The sequence below is a fragment of the Lynx rufus genome, unplaced genomic scaffold (genome assembly GCF_022079265.1).
Source record: "Lynx rufus isolate CCGP_SWC_20201006 ecotype Redwood Valley unplaced genomic scaffold, mLynRuf1.p SCAF_1, whole genome shotgun sequence".
In the NCBI taxonomy this organism is placed as follows: domain Eukaryota; kingdom Metazoa; phylum Chordata; class Mammalia; order Carnivora; family Felidae; genus Lynx; species Lynx rufus.
In genome coordinates, this window is record NW_025814823.1 from 206,720,319 (window position 1) to 206,735,983 (window position 15,665).

General features: G+C 38.0%; 1 protein-coding gene across 4 annotated transcripts in view; it reads left to right on the top strand.

The window, feature by feature from the left end:
• TTC33 (tetratricopeptide repeat domain 33) overlaps positions 1 to 15,665 on the top strand; it is a 40,346-nt gene that overhangs the window by 1,667 nt on the left and 23,014 nt on the right. For 2 of the 4 annotated variants that reach the window (XM_047093187.1, XM_047093198.1), the window contains exons 2-3: positions 427 to 496; positions 3,386 to 3,607. In XM_047093187.1, the coding sequence (XP_046949143.1) occupies positions 3,387 to 3,607 (221 nt within the window). In that variant the 5' untranslated portion in view covers positions 427 to 496; position 3,386. The remainder of the gene's footprint in view (positions 1 to 426; positions 497 to 3,385; positions 3,608 to 15,665) is intronic. The other 2 variants (XM_047093194.1, XM_047093206.1) reach the window with 1 other exon arrangement.

Consider the following 15,665-nt stretch of genomic DNA (forward strand, 5'->3'; position numbering starts at 1 on the left):
CTCTCTTCAAGGCTAAACTTGTCAGTTACTAGCAGTCATCAGGCCTTTTATACCCTGTAACCTCATTCTCTCCTGATCTCCACAGCCTCTGGTCTCTAGAAGAGCTTAAAGCATTTGTGGAGGAAAATGGCAGAAACACCTGAGGCGGTGTTGTGCATGGCTTTTCACACATGCTTGAGAACCACCATCTGGGGACTTAGCCTATACCTGTCTTTGACATTTAGAACAATGGTTCAGGTTGGAGATAGGGGATGGTAATGGGAGTCTGATTACCCATTAATTTTTAAAAAATATATTTGGGTCTCTCTGTTCCTTTTTCCTTTCCTCGCCACCTTAAACCCTGCTTCCAATAATATATAGACCTGACTGATGATTTCTAATGTAATTTGACATTAGTGAATACACCAGACTTTCCTCTGTTAACAGGGTTCCCACAGTACCTGGTTCCTCACATTGCTGCTTTAGGAACAGAGTTCATTTGGAAACTTGAAGGCAGGTAATGTAGTCATCCTCATTCTTGTCACTTTTAGGGACAGTCATAAATACAAGAGTTCTTCTTGATATCCTGATGTCTTATGAGACCTTCCTAATGATTTATTTTCTGACATTGTTTTCATTTTGTGCCTCTGGCCTTCTTTTCCATAGTAACCACACTTCATTTTCAGCCATTTCTTGGTTCTTCCCCTAAGTTACTTATAGTCCTCTTCAAACATAGGAAACTCATTCTTCTCTATTATAACGGGTCTGGGTAGAGAGTCTGCCATTATCCTGATTTCCTAGTATAGCTTATAATACATTACTACTCTAGGTTGTTTTTTTTTTTTTTTTTTTAAATAATCCCTGCTCCAGGGGAGAATATGTGGTTCACCCATATCTGCTTGTGCATTTCTTGATCGCAGTAATTTATTGAGACTTCCTTGTATTCATTAGAAACTTAGGCACATGACCTATAATCTTCTCATCCCTACAAGTTCTGCCATTATCTTAGGCCTTTCCATGTGAATTATCTCATAGTCATCTTTACTTTTTTGTCCCCTCCCTTCTATTGATTACTTATATTTCATTTCAGCCATGTGCCTCAGTGATGAAGACCTTGACACCTGGTAGAACTTATTCATTATTTCGTTTCTCTTCTTCCTTTACTCCTCGAATGCCCATTATTTGATAATTTTATAAAAACATCTGCTTCATTGCTTTTCTTTATCCCCCTGGTTGATTACTCAGTTGATCATAATCTCTTTGGAGTTATGGAGTCCCTTGAGAATGGAATGAAAGTTTAGACACTCTTCTCCAGAAAACACACAGACATAACAGAAATTTATATGCCTTTCCAGGAGTTTCTCAGTATCTTTAAGCTCATCCATATAATTAGTAAGAGTTCTTGGATGTCATCATAAATTCCTTCTCTAAATAAATACTTGTTGAATGCTTTTATGGTTTTCTTTAATTTTGTTCCATCAATTGTCCTTTCTTATCCTTTACATTTGTGTATCATTGCTGATATACAAAACAGTTTAACATTTGTTATTTAAAATTTTTTTTTAGTGTTTTATTTATTTTTGAGAGAGAGAGGGCCAGAGGGCCAGAGGGGAAGAGGCAGAGAGAGAGGGAGACACAATCTGAAGCAGGCTCTAGGTTCTGAGCTATCAGCACAGGGCCCAGAGTGGGGCTCGAACCCACGAACTGTGAGATCATGACCTGAGCTAAAGTCAGGTGCTCAACTGACTGAGCCATCCAGGTGCCCCTAACATTTGTTATTTTTTTTTTTTTAATGTTTTTTTTTTTTTTTTTTTTTTTTTATTTTGGGGACAGAGAGAGACACAGCATGAATGGGGGAGGGGCAGAGAGAGAGGGAGACACAGAATCGGAAGCAGGCTCCAGGCTCTGAGCCATCAGCGCAGAGCCCGACGCGGGGCTCGAACTCACGGACCGCGAGATCGTGACCTGGCTGAAGTCGGACGCTTAACCGACTGCGCCACCCAGGCGCCCCTGTTATTTTTTTAGATTTACCCAATAGTTCTGTGAATTAAGTTATATACCAAGTTTGACTCTTAAAACTTTTTATTGTGAAAAATTTCAAACGTGTATGAGAGAGGAAAGTACAAGGAATCCTATGTGCATATCACCTAACTGTATCTATTATCAACTCAGAGCAATGTTTCCATCTGTATTTCTCCTGTGTTGTACCCTGCCCCCTCTGGTGATCACTTTGAAACAATTTCTAGATATCATAGGATTCCATGTGAAATATTTTAGTATACATTCCTAAAAGATAATAGTACTGTAATTATGTTTTAGCAAGAATGCTTATCTTTTTGTTATAAACATAATTACAGTACTATTATCAGACCTTAAAAAATAGCAGTAATTTTTTAATACCATCAAGTATCAAATCAGTGTTCCGATTTTCCCTATTATTTCCTAAATGTTTCCTCCCAATTGGCTTGCTTGAATCCAGAGCTAAACAAAACCCATGCATTATATTTGGTTATTAAATCTTTGAAGTCTCTTTTTACCTCCATCTTTCTCTGTCTCTCTCTCTCTCTGTCTCTCTGTCTCTGTCTCTGTCTCTCTCTCTCTCTCTCTCTCTCTGCTTTCCTGGAAGTTTATTTCCTGAAGAAACCAGTTTTATTTTTTAGTTTTTGTTATTTGCTGTCTGCATCTCTGGCATGTTATTTAGCACGCTCATCTGCATTCCGTATTTTCTATAAACTGGTAGAATTTGTTAGACTTGATCTGATTCAGGATTAATTTTTGGCAAGGATACTTCATGGGTAGTATGCCACTTCCAACAGGAGATACTTACTGACCAGTTGTGTTCCTTTGTGATGTTAGCACCCTTTGTTGATTATTGCCTCGATCCATTATTTAATTAAGAGTTTAAAAAGTGGTGACAGTTAAGCATCTGACTCTTTTTTTTCTTTTAATGTTTTATTTTTCTTTTTGAGAGAGAGCGAGTGTGAGCAGGAGAGGGGCAGAGAGAGAGGGCGATAGAGGATCCAGAGTGGGCTCTGAACTAATAGCAGAGAGCCCAATGATGGGTTCGAACTCATGAATGGTGAAATCCTGACCTGAGCCCAAGTTGGACGCTTAGCTGACTGAGCCATCCAGGCTCCCCAAGTGTTTGACTCTTGATTTCAGCTCAGGTCAAGATCTCACAGTCAGTTGTGAGATCAAGGTGTGAGATCGAATCCTGCCTGCTTGGAATTCTCTTTCTCCCTTTCCCCGTCCCCTGCATGTGTGCTCTCTCAAAACAAAACAAACCAAAACAACAACAAAAAAACTGGTGACAGTCTGATTCTCTTATCTGTCTTCACCTATCATTTGTAATACTTCTCTAAAGGCCAAATTTGAATTTTAAAGTTGTTTGTTTGTAATTTTCCAGAATGGCTTCCTTTGGATGGAAGAGAAGAATTGGGGAGAAGGTCTCAAAGGTCACTTCACAGCAGTTTGAAGCCGAAGCTGCTGATGAGAAGGATGTAGTTGAGAATGAAGAAGGGAGCTGGCTTCATGCGGTTAAACGCAGGAAAGAAAGTCTCCTCGAGGGCTGTGTTGAGAAAAGTAAGCAGCTGAAGGATGAAGGAGCCAGTTTGGTTGAAAATAAAAGGTATGTTTTTGGAGTTTTCTTACAGAGAAAAGTTTACATTTCTGACTGCCAGTAATGAGATGAAGAGTTATGAATTCTATAAATTTATGTTTTAAAAATCTGATCTAGGTGCTAAATTCATCAAATAAATAAGTTTTAAAGACATATTTCAGCATTCCCATGGAATCTGAAAGTTTGTAGAAGAGTCTTCAAGATACTTGTAATGTCTGCTTTTGTCATCATTTTTGTTCTGTCTAAATAAGGGTATATGCTAAATGAAATGTAATGCAAATTATTGTTTGATAGGAGATAGTTTAATTTCTGGAATCTTTCTCTTTGTGTTATTATATACCAGATATATTAGATGTTTCTTGAAGGGTTTTGAGGACATGTACTTTTTTGTTTTTTTAAATAGATGTTCAGTTATCCTCTGCCATTGGCTTTTATATACTTCAGTAAATATGGTTGGTGCACAGGAATTTGACAGTAGTTTCATTTATCCTCAGCCTTATCCTCAGCTAAGCTCTTATACTTTTCTGTTTACCCTTTACCCTTTTCTTTTTTCCTTTTTTCCCTTTCCTCTTTTTCCCTTTTTTCCCTTTCCTCTTTTTCCTATTCTCTTATTCCTTTTCCCCTGCCTCTGCTTAGGTCTTTCAGTGGGACCAAAAATCATTCTTTCACAAATCAGTGGGGAGAGGACCCATTGGTTAGTAGATTGTGTAGAAAAAGCTAGAAGTTTATATATGGGAAAACACAGTTCTATATGTAGGAAAATAAAATATATAGGAAAACAAAATATATATAAAAAATGTATCTAATACCACATACAAAGATGGACTCCAGAGAGATAGAAAATCTCAGTGTGAAATGTAAAACTACACAGTTAACGAAAGAAAATATAGAAGAGTAGCTTTATAACCTAGAGGCAGGAAAGGACTTTTTTTTTTTTTTTTTGAAGTTTATTTATTTATTTAGTTAGTTAGAATGAGAGAGAGCATGTGTGCATGCACAGGCAGGGGAGGGACAGAGAGGAGAGACAGAATCCCAAGCAGGTTCCTCGCCATCAGCACAGAGCCTGATGCAGGACTTGAACTCACGAACTGTGAGATCATGACTTGAACTGAGATCAAGAGTTGGACGCTTAACCAACTGTGCCACCCAGGTGCCCCACAACATTTTTATTTTTTAAAATTTCAGTTCTATATTAGAGTCGAAAGAAGCTCAACCCCCCCCCCCATATTTCCTCTTATCTAGACTCAAAATTTCCAATAATTGCTTTATTTAGTTATCTTTCTGTACGTAAATATGCACACACTGACATACATAGTTGTATGTTTCCAGTTTTTTTGGTGATCTATTTGAAAATAAGTTGTAAACATAATGACACCTCTCTCCTAATTTAGCATGCTTCTTATAAGAATAAGGATATGCTTGGGGCTCCTGGCTGGCTCCCTTGGTGGAGCATGTTGCTCTTTATCTTGATCTTGGTCATGAGTTCAAGCCCCACATTGGGCATGGAGACTACTTCAAGAAAGAATAAGGAAATTCTTTTATTAAACACAATAACTGTTAACTCTATGAATGTTAACATTCCTATAAACTAATATGCAGCCCATATTTAGTTTTTTCTAATTTTCACTGAAACGTCATTTACAATATTTTTTAAAAACCAGGATCCAATCAGAGTTCATACGTTTCATTTGGCGATTATATCTCTTTAGTGTTTATGTAGGTCCTCTACTGTATCCCCCATGATAATGACTTTTTGAAGAGTCTAGACCAATTTTCTATTTGATTGTTCCTTTATGGATGTCATTTAACTTGTTTCTCTTTCTCACATGTTTCTTGTAAACTGAAGTGTGGAGGTTTGATTTAGATTCTGAGTAACCTTTTTGGCAAGAATACTTAAGAGTTATGTTTGTGCTTTCTGTTGCATCATATTGGGAGATAAATAACAGCAGGTTGTTAGCAATGCGGCTGTTTGAAAGACATCATGCCTGTGTCAGTTTGCTGTGTTTAATATCTGCTGAAAGTCGTATTTTTATAAAATTTTGAAACATTTATCCTTAGTGAAGGAAATACATCGTATTAAGAGAATTAATCAGCATGAGGACTGTTGTTTTATTTGCACTATGGATATGATTTTGAGAAGATGTATGGTCAGCAGTAGTATCTGAATAGGTCTTTGTTTAGGACAGAATATTCTTCAGATCATCCAGAGATCTAAAGTCAGGTCTGTGTACCTTTGGTATCTTCCATGTGATAAAGAAGAATTTGAGAAATTAAAAGAAGTAGTACTGAGCAAAAAGCAATTTTCTTTTCTTTGTTCTTTTTTTCTTCTTTCTTAATTAAATTTTGTCAGGGTGGTTATAAGATTCCTTGTTAATCATTTTTTAAAAAATATTTTTTAACATCTATTCATTTTTGAGAGTGAGAGAGACAGAGCATGAGCAGGGGAGGGGCAGAGAAAGAGAGGGAGACACAGAATCTGAAGCAGGCTCCAGGCTCCTAGCTGCCAGCACAGAGTCCGCTGTGGGGCTCGAACTCACATACTGCGAGATCGTGACCTGAGCCGAAGTCGGATGCTTAACCGAGTGAGCCACCCAGGCACCCCCTTGTTAATCATTTTTGTCATGAATGAGTCAGAGTTGAGGAAGCAGCATTTTAGTGTCTAGGTCTGTTTTTATTTTAGATTCTTGGAGTAGTCTTTTATTACTATATTTTAATATAAGATATCAAAAGGTGCCTAAACTATAGTATGTTAGCACCTCAAATTGGAAATGAGATAGAAAATAAATAAAAGTCAAGGACAATTAACAGCTTAACAGTCTAGTGTTACTTTGTGAATTCTCATTTGTGGTATTTTAGCCATAAAAACTTTCTCTTTTGTAGAACTTTGCAAGATTGACCATTCTGTCTTAGTCAGAAGAAACCAACTATAAATTTTCCACATTTATGAAATCATTTGCAGAACATCCATAAAACATCTTTAGAAATTCCTGTAAATGCCTGTTAAAAGTTCATTAACTTTGTTTTTGCCTTTTTCTCTAGACCACACTAGTGCAGAAGGGAAAAGCTATTCACTTATTGCCATGGGAGTCCCTGTGAATTTCCTGTGGTGGAGGAGAGCTATCCACTGTGTAGATAAACAAAATAACTCTTGTTTTCTGCCTGCATGTCAAAACATTGAGTCATTTCACCAAAATCAGCTGGGTTGGATGCTTTATTTTGAATGGAGAACACGGTGAGATGATTAAGTTTTTTGCTGGTTAGCATTTGTTTTGGAGTATACATACACAGCTTAGGAGAGAACTAAACAGAATAAAAAGAATCTAGTGGAATTGAACGGTTTGGCTACTCTATGCCAAAACTAAATAAAAATAATACTTTAAAAATATCTGAGATAAAAAGCATACATGAGATAATGTTAAACGTCATTTAAGTAATATGAGGAATAAAAAAAATAAGGAGGGACAGTGAAGCTAAATTAAACTACAATAACCACAACCCCCCCAGTCCCTGTCTTTGAATCAACTTAATCTTTAAGCATTCTCATTTTTACTACATTTTAGTCACACCAGCCTTCCTTGGGTTTTTGAACACAGTTCTGATACAGTTTTGTCTCCTGACACCTCTGTCTGAAAAGTTTTTGTCTTCTGTTTTCTGATGTCTGTCTTCTTGTCCTTCTGATCTCTGTGCACATGTTTTCATCTCTGTGAGCCCCTCTCTGGGCATCCAGTTGGAAGTAGTACCCCCAGGTCCCCTTGGTCTTTAATCACGTGAACCTTTTTTGTTAGCATTTCTCCCTTTTTGAAGTTACCTTATACACTTATTTAGCTATTTGCTCATATGTTATCTGTTTCTCTTCTGTAGGAATGTGAGTTCCAGGACAGTAGGGACTTTGTGTGACTTTTCTATAATATCTTCAGCACTTAGAACAATTAATTTGTGGCACCTACCAGACCCCCAGTCAATATATGTTAAATATTTATAAAACTACATTTTATTTGCTATATTGTGGCCAAATAGGTGTTTTGTGGGTTAACTACCATTTGTTTAATTGTATCTATAGGAATATACATTTGTAAAAAATATTTATTTATTTTGAGAGAGGGAGCATGTGCATGAGCAGGGAGAGGGGCAGAGAGAGGAGGGAGAGAGAATCCAATCCCTGTCAGTGTAGAGCCTGATGTGGGGCTCAATTTCACGAACTTTGAGATCATAATCTGAACTGAAATCAAGTTAGATGCTTAAGGACTAAGCCACCCAAGCTATAGGAATGTACATTTTTAAACTCCAAATTAGAACACAGTATTTTATTTTTTATTTCATATCCCAGCCACAAAGGGCCTTTGGGATTAGAAGTTTCCTACCCTCCTCTTGCATGAGAATATGGCACTTGAGGATCATTGCTCTTTTCTGAGTCTCATTTCTTTCCTCATAACCCACACTTCTCCCTATTATATCATCCTCTGGGAAACCAGATGGATCCTAGTGTCTTGCTGAATTCAGGAGCTGGAGACGGGGTTTTAGAGAGGCTAAGGCAGCTAGAAGTTGTGGAGCAGAGTACCAGAGAAGAGGGGGCTCCTCAGAGGAAGTGCTCTAGAAATCTGTACGAGGTCCCCTGTATTTGTTGAACGTTAAGCCATTCAGCTATGGGGGAAATTCCACAAGTCCAGCAAACTGACTGGGGAGTTGTAAGCTGAATCATTCCAGAGTTCATACAGAGCAGAGAGACATTCAAGCTTCATCCACAGAGTGGAGAGTCTTTGGTGGTCACCGGTGACATTCACTAAAGTCCCCAAAGGAGATACGCCATACTAGAACAACTATACTATCCCTGGAGGGAGGGGTATGATAGACCTTCCCTAGCAGAGCTCAAAAACAGGTTTTGAAAGGTTTCAACTCATATAGAAGTTATTTAAATGCCTGCCAGAGTAGTCAAAAATTTCCAGTCAGCTGCATAACATTTACAAATAGCTAGCATTTGGTGAAAAATTACTAGACATGCTGAGGAGGAGAAAATTGACTTGTAAACAGGAGAAAAATCAACTGACAGAAACAGATTCAGAAATAAGATAGATGATGGAAATAGCAGATGAAGACTTTACAGTGGTAATATAACTGTTCAGATACTTAAAAGGAAACATGAACCTCATCAGGAGTGAAATGAAAGGTAAACAAATGGCACATCTAGAGGTGAAAGATACAGTATCCAAAATAAAAATACACTTAATGGTATTAACAGCTATGCTAGTTGAGTCCTTTGACAAGCAGATGCCAAGAGCAGATTAAGTATGCAAAGATTTTATTAGCGGAAACATCTGAATGAAAGAAAATGGGAAGGGAGCTGGGTTATTTGGGAGAGCCATCAGACCACGGTGTCTGACCCGTAGTGAAAGAGAAAAAGAAGGATATTTGAGTGGAAGCATCTTAGGCAAGACCTTGGGTACTCTTCCAAGTCCAGGTCATCTATAAGGGAAGTCCCATGGCCTCCAGCGAATGGGCCCATCTTACTGTCACCTGCTATTCTCAGTCAGTGGGGGGAACAGCCCATGGGAAACATCCTTGCTGCAGATGTGGCTGTGGATTTCAAAGTGTAGCAGCGGAGGTGAAGGTCTAGTTAAGGTAATAGGATGACATTTTTAAGGTTCTGAAAGAAAATAAAATTATCGGCTTAGAATTATATATGCCACAAAAAATATCTTTCAAAAATAAAGGCAAATGCGCCTGGGCAGCTCAGTCAGTTAAGCGTCCAGCTCGTGATTTCAGCTCAGGTCATGATCTCACGGTTTGTGAGATTGAGCTCCGCGCAGGGCTCTGCACTGACAGCATGGAGCCTGACAACAGGGATTCTCTCTCCCTCTCTCTTGGCCCCTCCCTTGCACTCTCTCCCTCTCTCTCAAAATAAATAAACTTAAAAAATTAAAATAAGGCAAAATAACTTTATCAAACAAAAGCTGAAGTAACTCATTGCCAGTAAGCCTACGCTTCAAAAAATATTAAAAGAAACTCTTCAGGGGGAAGAAAATGGTATGAAATGAAATTTGTATCTAAACAGAACAATAAGGGGGCACCTGGGTGGCTCAGTTGGTTAAGCGTCCAACTTCGGCTCAGGTCATGATCTTGAGGTTTGTGAGTTCAAGCCCTGTGTCAGACTCTGTGTTGACAGCTTGCTCAGAGCTGGAGCCTGCTCCAGATTCTGTCTCCCTTTCTCTCTGCCCCTCTCCCGCTCACATTCTGTCTCTGTCTCTCTCAAAAATAAATAAACATTAAAAAAATTTTTTTAAACAGAAGAATAATGGGTGCTAGAAATGATAAATAAACATGGGTAAGTATGAAGACTTTTTAAGTTTTAGAATTCTTTTAAAGGATAATTGATTTTAAAAAACTAGCATCATGTTCCTCAAAAAACTAAAACTAGAACTACCCTACGACCCAGTGATTGCATTACTAGGCATTTATCTAAGGGATACAGCTGTGCTCTTTCGAAGGGACACATGCACCCCCATGTTTATAGCAGCACTATCAACAATAGCCAAAGTATGGAAAGATCCCAAATGTCCATCGATGGATGAATGGATAAAGAAGATGTGGTATATATATACAATGGAGTATTACTCGGCAATCAAAAAAAGAATGAAATCTTGCCATTTGCAACTACGTGGATGGAACCGGAGGGTATTATGCTAAGCAAAATTAGTCAGAGAAAGACAAATATCATATGACTCCACCCATATGAGGACTTTAAGAGACAAAACAGATGAACATAAGGGAAGGGAAACAAAAAGAATATAAAAACAGGGAGGGGGACAAAACAGAAGAGACTCATAAATATGGAGAACAAACTGAGGGTCACGGGAGGGGTAGTGGGAGGGGGGATGGGCTAAATGGGTAAGGGGCACTAAGGAATCTACTCTTGAAATCAGTGTTGCCCTATATGCTAACTAATTTGGATGTAAATTTACAAAAATAAATAAAATTTAAAAAATAAATAAACTGGCAACATATTAGAGATTTATTACGTGCAGAAGTAAATACATGACAACAGTAGTAATTGAGCAGGCAGAGGTAAAAGGAATTATATTGCTACTAGGCTCTTATAGTATATGTGAAGTAGTATAGTGTTATTTGAACCTAAACTCTAGAGCAACCACAAAAAATAATAGGAAGAAGGTCATAAGCCAAGGGTGGAGATAAAATGAAACATTGGAAAGTGAAATTTTTAAAAAGTACCATTCACAGTACCATCCCCAAACAAAATTATTAGAAAAAAATTCAACAAAATATGTATAAGAACTGTACATGGTAATCTATGGAACATTGGTAAGAAAAATTCAAGGAACTGAGATAAATATATACATGTATATCTATACATATTTGTATTGTATATGTATATTCCATACACATATACACACATGTATATATTTATACACACATACATGCATCTATTTACACACACATACATATAGATGTACATATTTATACACATATATACACATATATGTATATATTTATACATACACATATACACACACACACACATATATATACCCAGTTCATGAATCAGAAGATGACGTTCTGTTAAGATGTTAGTTCTCCCCGGGGTGCCTGGGTGGCTCTGCCGGTTGAGCATCCGACTTCGGCTCAGGTCATGATCTCACGGCTTGTGAGGTCGAGCCCCGTGTTGGGCTCTGTGCTGACAGCTCAGAGCCTGGAGCCTGCTTTGGATTCTGTGTCTCCCTCTCTCTCTGCCCCTAACCCACTCTCATTCTGTCTCTGTCTCTCTCAAAAAGAAATAAGCATTAAAAAAAAAAAAAAGATGTTAGTTCTCCCCAAATTGAGCTGTAAACTCGATGCAGTTCCCATCAAAACCCTACCAATCTTGATTTTGTAGTAATTGACAAGCTTATGCTAAAATTTATGTGGAAATGTGAAGAATCTAGACTGGCCAAAACAATTTTACATAATAAAAAAGACTTAGAGAACTTACGCTACTTTATTTTGTCACCATGTTTTTTATTTTATTTTTGTTTTTAGAAGATTTGCTTTTTTTAAAGCGTATTTATTTATTTTGAGAGAGAGATAGTGGGGGAGGGGCAGAGAGAGAGAATCCCAAGCCAGCTCTGTGCTAATAGCACAGGTCTCACTCTCACGAACTGTCATCACCACATTCTTGAATGCTGTACCTGTATAGTTTTAGTGTAAGAATGGACATCTGCAGGGGCGCCTGGGTGGCGCAGTCGGTTAAGCGTCCGACTTCAGCCAGGTCACGATCTCACGGTCCGTGAGTTCGAGCCCCGCGTCAGGCTCTGGGCTGATGGCTCGGAGCCTGGAGCCTGTTTCCGATTCTGTGTCTCCCTCTCTCTCTGCCCCTCCCCCGTTCATGCTCTGTCTCTCTCTGTCCCAAAAATAAATAAACGTTGAAAAAAAAAATTAAAAAAAAAAAGAATGGACATCTGCAGATCATAAAGAATATAAAATACAGAAATGACTCGCATTTATGCAGTGAATTGATCAAAGTTAAAGCTTCTGGTTATCAAAAGGCATAATTAAGGAAATGGAAAGTCAGGCCACAGACTGCAAGAAAATATTTATAATACATATATCTGACATAAGACGTTTTCCTAGGCTATGTAAGGCACTCTCACAACTCACTGGTAAGACACTATCCAATTAAAGAGTGGATACAAAATTTGACCTGAAGCTCTACAAAAGAAGATAGACGAATAGCCAGTAAGCACATGAAAAGCTGCTCAGCATGATTAGTCACCAGAAAACTTCACATTCAAATCACAGCATACTAGTACATAACCACTGGAATGGTAAAATTGAAAAGACTGGCAATATCAAGCAAGGATGTGGAGCAACTCAAAGTTTCATATATTGCGTATGAAAATGTGAGATAGTTTCACTACTTTGGAAAACAGTCTGGCTGTTTTGTGAAGTTAAACATACACCTTACCATACAATCCAGCAGTCTGCTCCTTCCTAGATATTTATTCAGGAGAAAGGAAAACATATATTCACTCAGAGGCTTATCTAACAATGTTCCTAGTAGTTTTATTCCTAGTGCTCATGAAATGGAAACAGTCAAAATGTCCATCAACAGGTAAATGGATAAACAACTTTTTGTGTATCCATCCAGTAGTATCCTATGGAATAATGAAAAGGAATGATTGATGCATCCAGAATTACTATGTTCAGAGAACGAAATCGGAAAGAGTGCACACTATCTAATTTCATCTGTGTACATCTCTTTAAAGACACATCTAATCTATAGTGACAATCCTATTGAGTGATGAAAAGGAACGATTAATGCATCCAAAAATCAGTATGTTCAGAGAAAGAAGTCAGGAAGAGGGCATACTCTCTGATTCCATCTATGTACATTTCTAAAGACAAATATAATCTATAGTGACAGAATATCAGTGGTTGTCTGGAACCAGAAATTGGGGTGGGTTGACTGTGAAAGGGCATAGGGAACTTCTGCATTCTTTGTTATGATGGTTGTGGTATTTACATAAGTATACACATTAGTAAAAACTCGAAGAGTATGCTTAGAATGGGTACATGTTTTGTCATCTAAATTATACTCCAGTAAATTTGATTTAAAAAATCAGCCTTGAGTGCTTGATAAATGTAAAATAATTCTTTATTTGTTTCATTTATCTCTATGTTCAGGATATATTTTTGTTCTGTATTTGCTGTTATTTTGCAAGTTAATTGATACAATGATTTCAACTTCAAGAAGACTCTGACTCTGGATATTGTGTATTTGGGGGTCTCAATCATTTTATCACCATTTTATCACCCTGTTGGCCTTCTTAGTTACCTCCTGTGCTCTGGAAGCAGTGGCAGAAGTCCCCAGTCTTAATCTGGAAGCGGGGAGGGGAATTTCACAGTTGTGTGTATTCCCAGTTCTTGGGTTGGAATCTCTCCTCCTCAAGTTACCATCTTAAAGGTTGTAAAAAATCAAGTCGCCATTTTTAGGTTGGATTTTTTGTAAAATGATGACATGGATTAAGTACATCAAAATGTGGAAGAGCTTGAACTTGGCATGAGTACTAATCATTAGAGTGGTGGAGAAGTAGGGGTGCCTCTAGAGGAACCCCTAGAGGTTGAATGACAAGAGGAAGCTATTTCTACTTCCTAGGATACAAACTTTTGCTTCCTTGTGATTCCCTTTCTCTGGTCCGTCCTTCCTTCGTCTTTTTTACGCTTGATATTTTCTCATTTATTTAGCACTTAAAGGGTTGTTGAACAGTGAAATGTAGCACAATCCAAGTATGTTAATGTCACCCTTCCTTCAAAGGCAGCACAGTTCTTTAGCATTACAGAACCTCCTGCTGTCAGTTTACTTCATTAGTAACTAACTGTAACTACTCTTGGAAGACTTCAGTTTGCAATAGAATGGGTTTTAAGATCTGAAGTTCTACCTTACAGTGTTTATGATTCTTTGTAACCAAAATCTGGTGTATTCTTCTATCTAACCAGTAAGTAATTTTGACGCTTAACAGAGACAGTATTGTGAGTATAGTGGTTTAAGAGTGTGGAGTTTGAAGTCATTTTACCTCCCTTCAGATCCTAGCTTTATCATTTCTATCTATATAACCTTTGGCAGATTATTAACTTTAAGTATTAATTTCCTCATATGTAAAATGGTGAGCCTTCTCTCATAGACTATTTGGGGGATTAAAAGGCAAGTTAATGTAAAGGAGATTAACATGGCACCTAGCATCTAGGAAACATTCAATAAATGTGTTTCAGATATTATATTTTAGGATTTTATATGTGATTGGCACATTTCATGTAATATTAAGACTTTTTATGAGTTATTTTGTTCAGATGTCATTTTCTAGAATTGTTACTAACTGGGATATGCACCTTTTCAAGAGTCGCAGGGTGAGTCCCAACTTTGAAATGTTGGCTTTTTAGGTTTCAGCCACTAGATGGTGATATTTGATTATGTAGCTAAGTTCGATTTTTCTCTGTGGGAATTAGTGTGTATGTGTGTGAAGCAGAGATATCATTAGAATTTACCATGAATTTTGTCTCTTGTCTAGAAAAGCATACCTACCAAAACGAACATGAGGGCGATCTGGCCTTATGATAAGCATTTTACTGGCATCCGCATGAATCTAATGACTGATCTTCATTTTAATGTTATCTGTTCCTCTCTTTGGTTTCTTCTCACTGGTATACAAACATACCCTGATAACAACCATTTAAAAAGCTTTTCTTGACTCCTACCATTTCTTTGCTCCCCTTTCACCATAAACTCCATTCTTTTTTTTATGTTTATTTTTGAGAGAGACAGAGACAGAATGAGAGTGGGTTAGGGGCAGAGAGAGAGGGAGACACAGAATCGGAAGCAGGCTCCAGTCTCCGAGCTGTCAGCGTGGAGCCCGATGCGGGGCTCGAACTCACGAGCTGTGAGATCATGACCTGAGCTGAAGTCGGTCGCTCAACCCACTGAGCCACAAACTCCGTTTCTTGATGAATCATCCTCTGGGTCCATTCCAGTCAGGTTTCTGTTCCCACTGGTCCCCTGAAGCCACTCTTGTTATATGACCTTCATGTTGTCAAATCCAGTCATCATGTCTCTGTTCTCATTTATTACTGTGCCTCTCGTCGTTCAGCATAGTTGACCACTGTCTTCCTAAATACACTGCTCTCTCATCTACAGAACACCACACTGATGGTTTTTCTTTTGTTTCACCGCCCACTTCTTGATCTTCTTTGCTTCCTGTTTTCTTGTCTTCATTTTCTAAATATTGGTGGGCCACAGTATTTAGAAAGTACTTCTCTTTTCTATGTCCATTTTTTCCCTTCTTAAACTTATATAGTCTCCTGCTTTCAGTGTGCCGTCTCTATACTGATGACTGCCAAATATGTCTGCAGTGCTATCTTCCCACCTGAATTCCAGACTCTTAAATCTCCAGTGTTTACTTTATACCCACTTGGATATCTAATTAGTATCTGAAACTTAACATGTCCTAAGCAGAGGTCTTGATTCCCCTCCCCCCCCCCCCCCCCCCCCGCTACACACACACACACACACATATCTGGTCTTTTT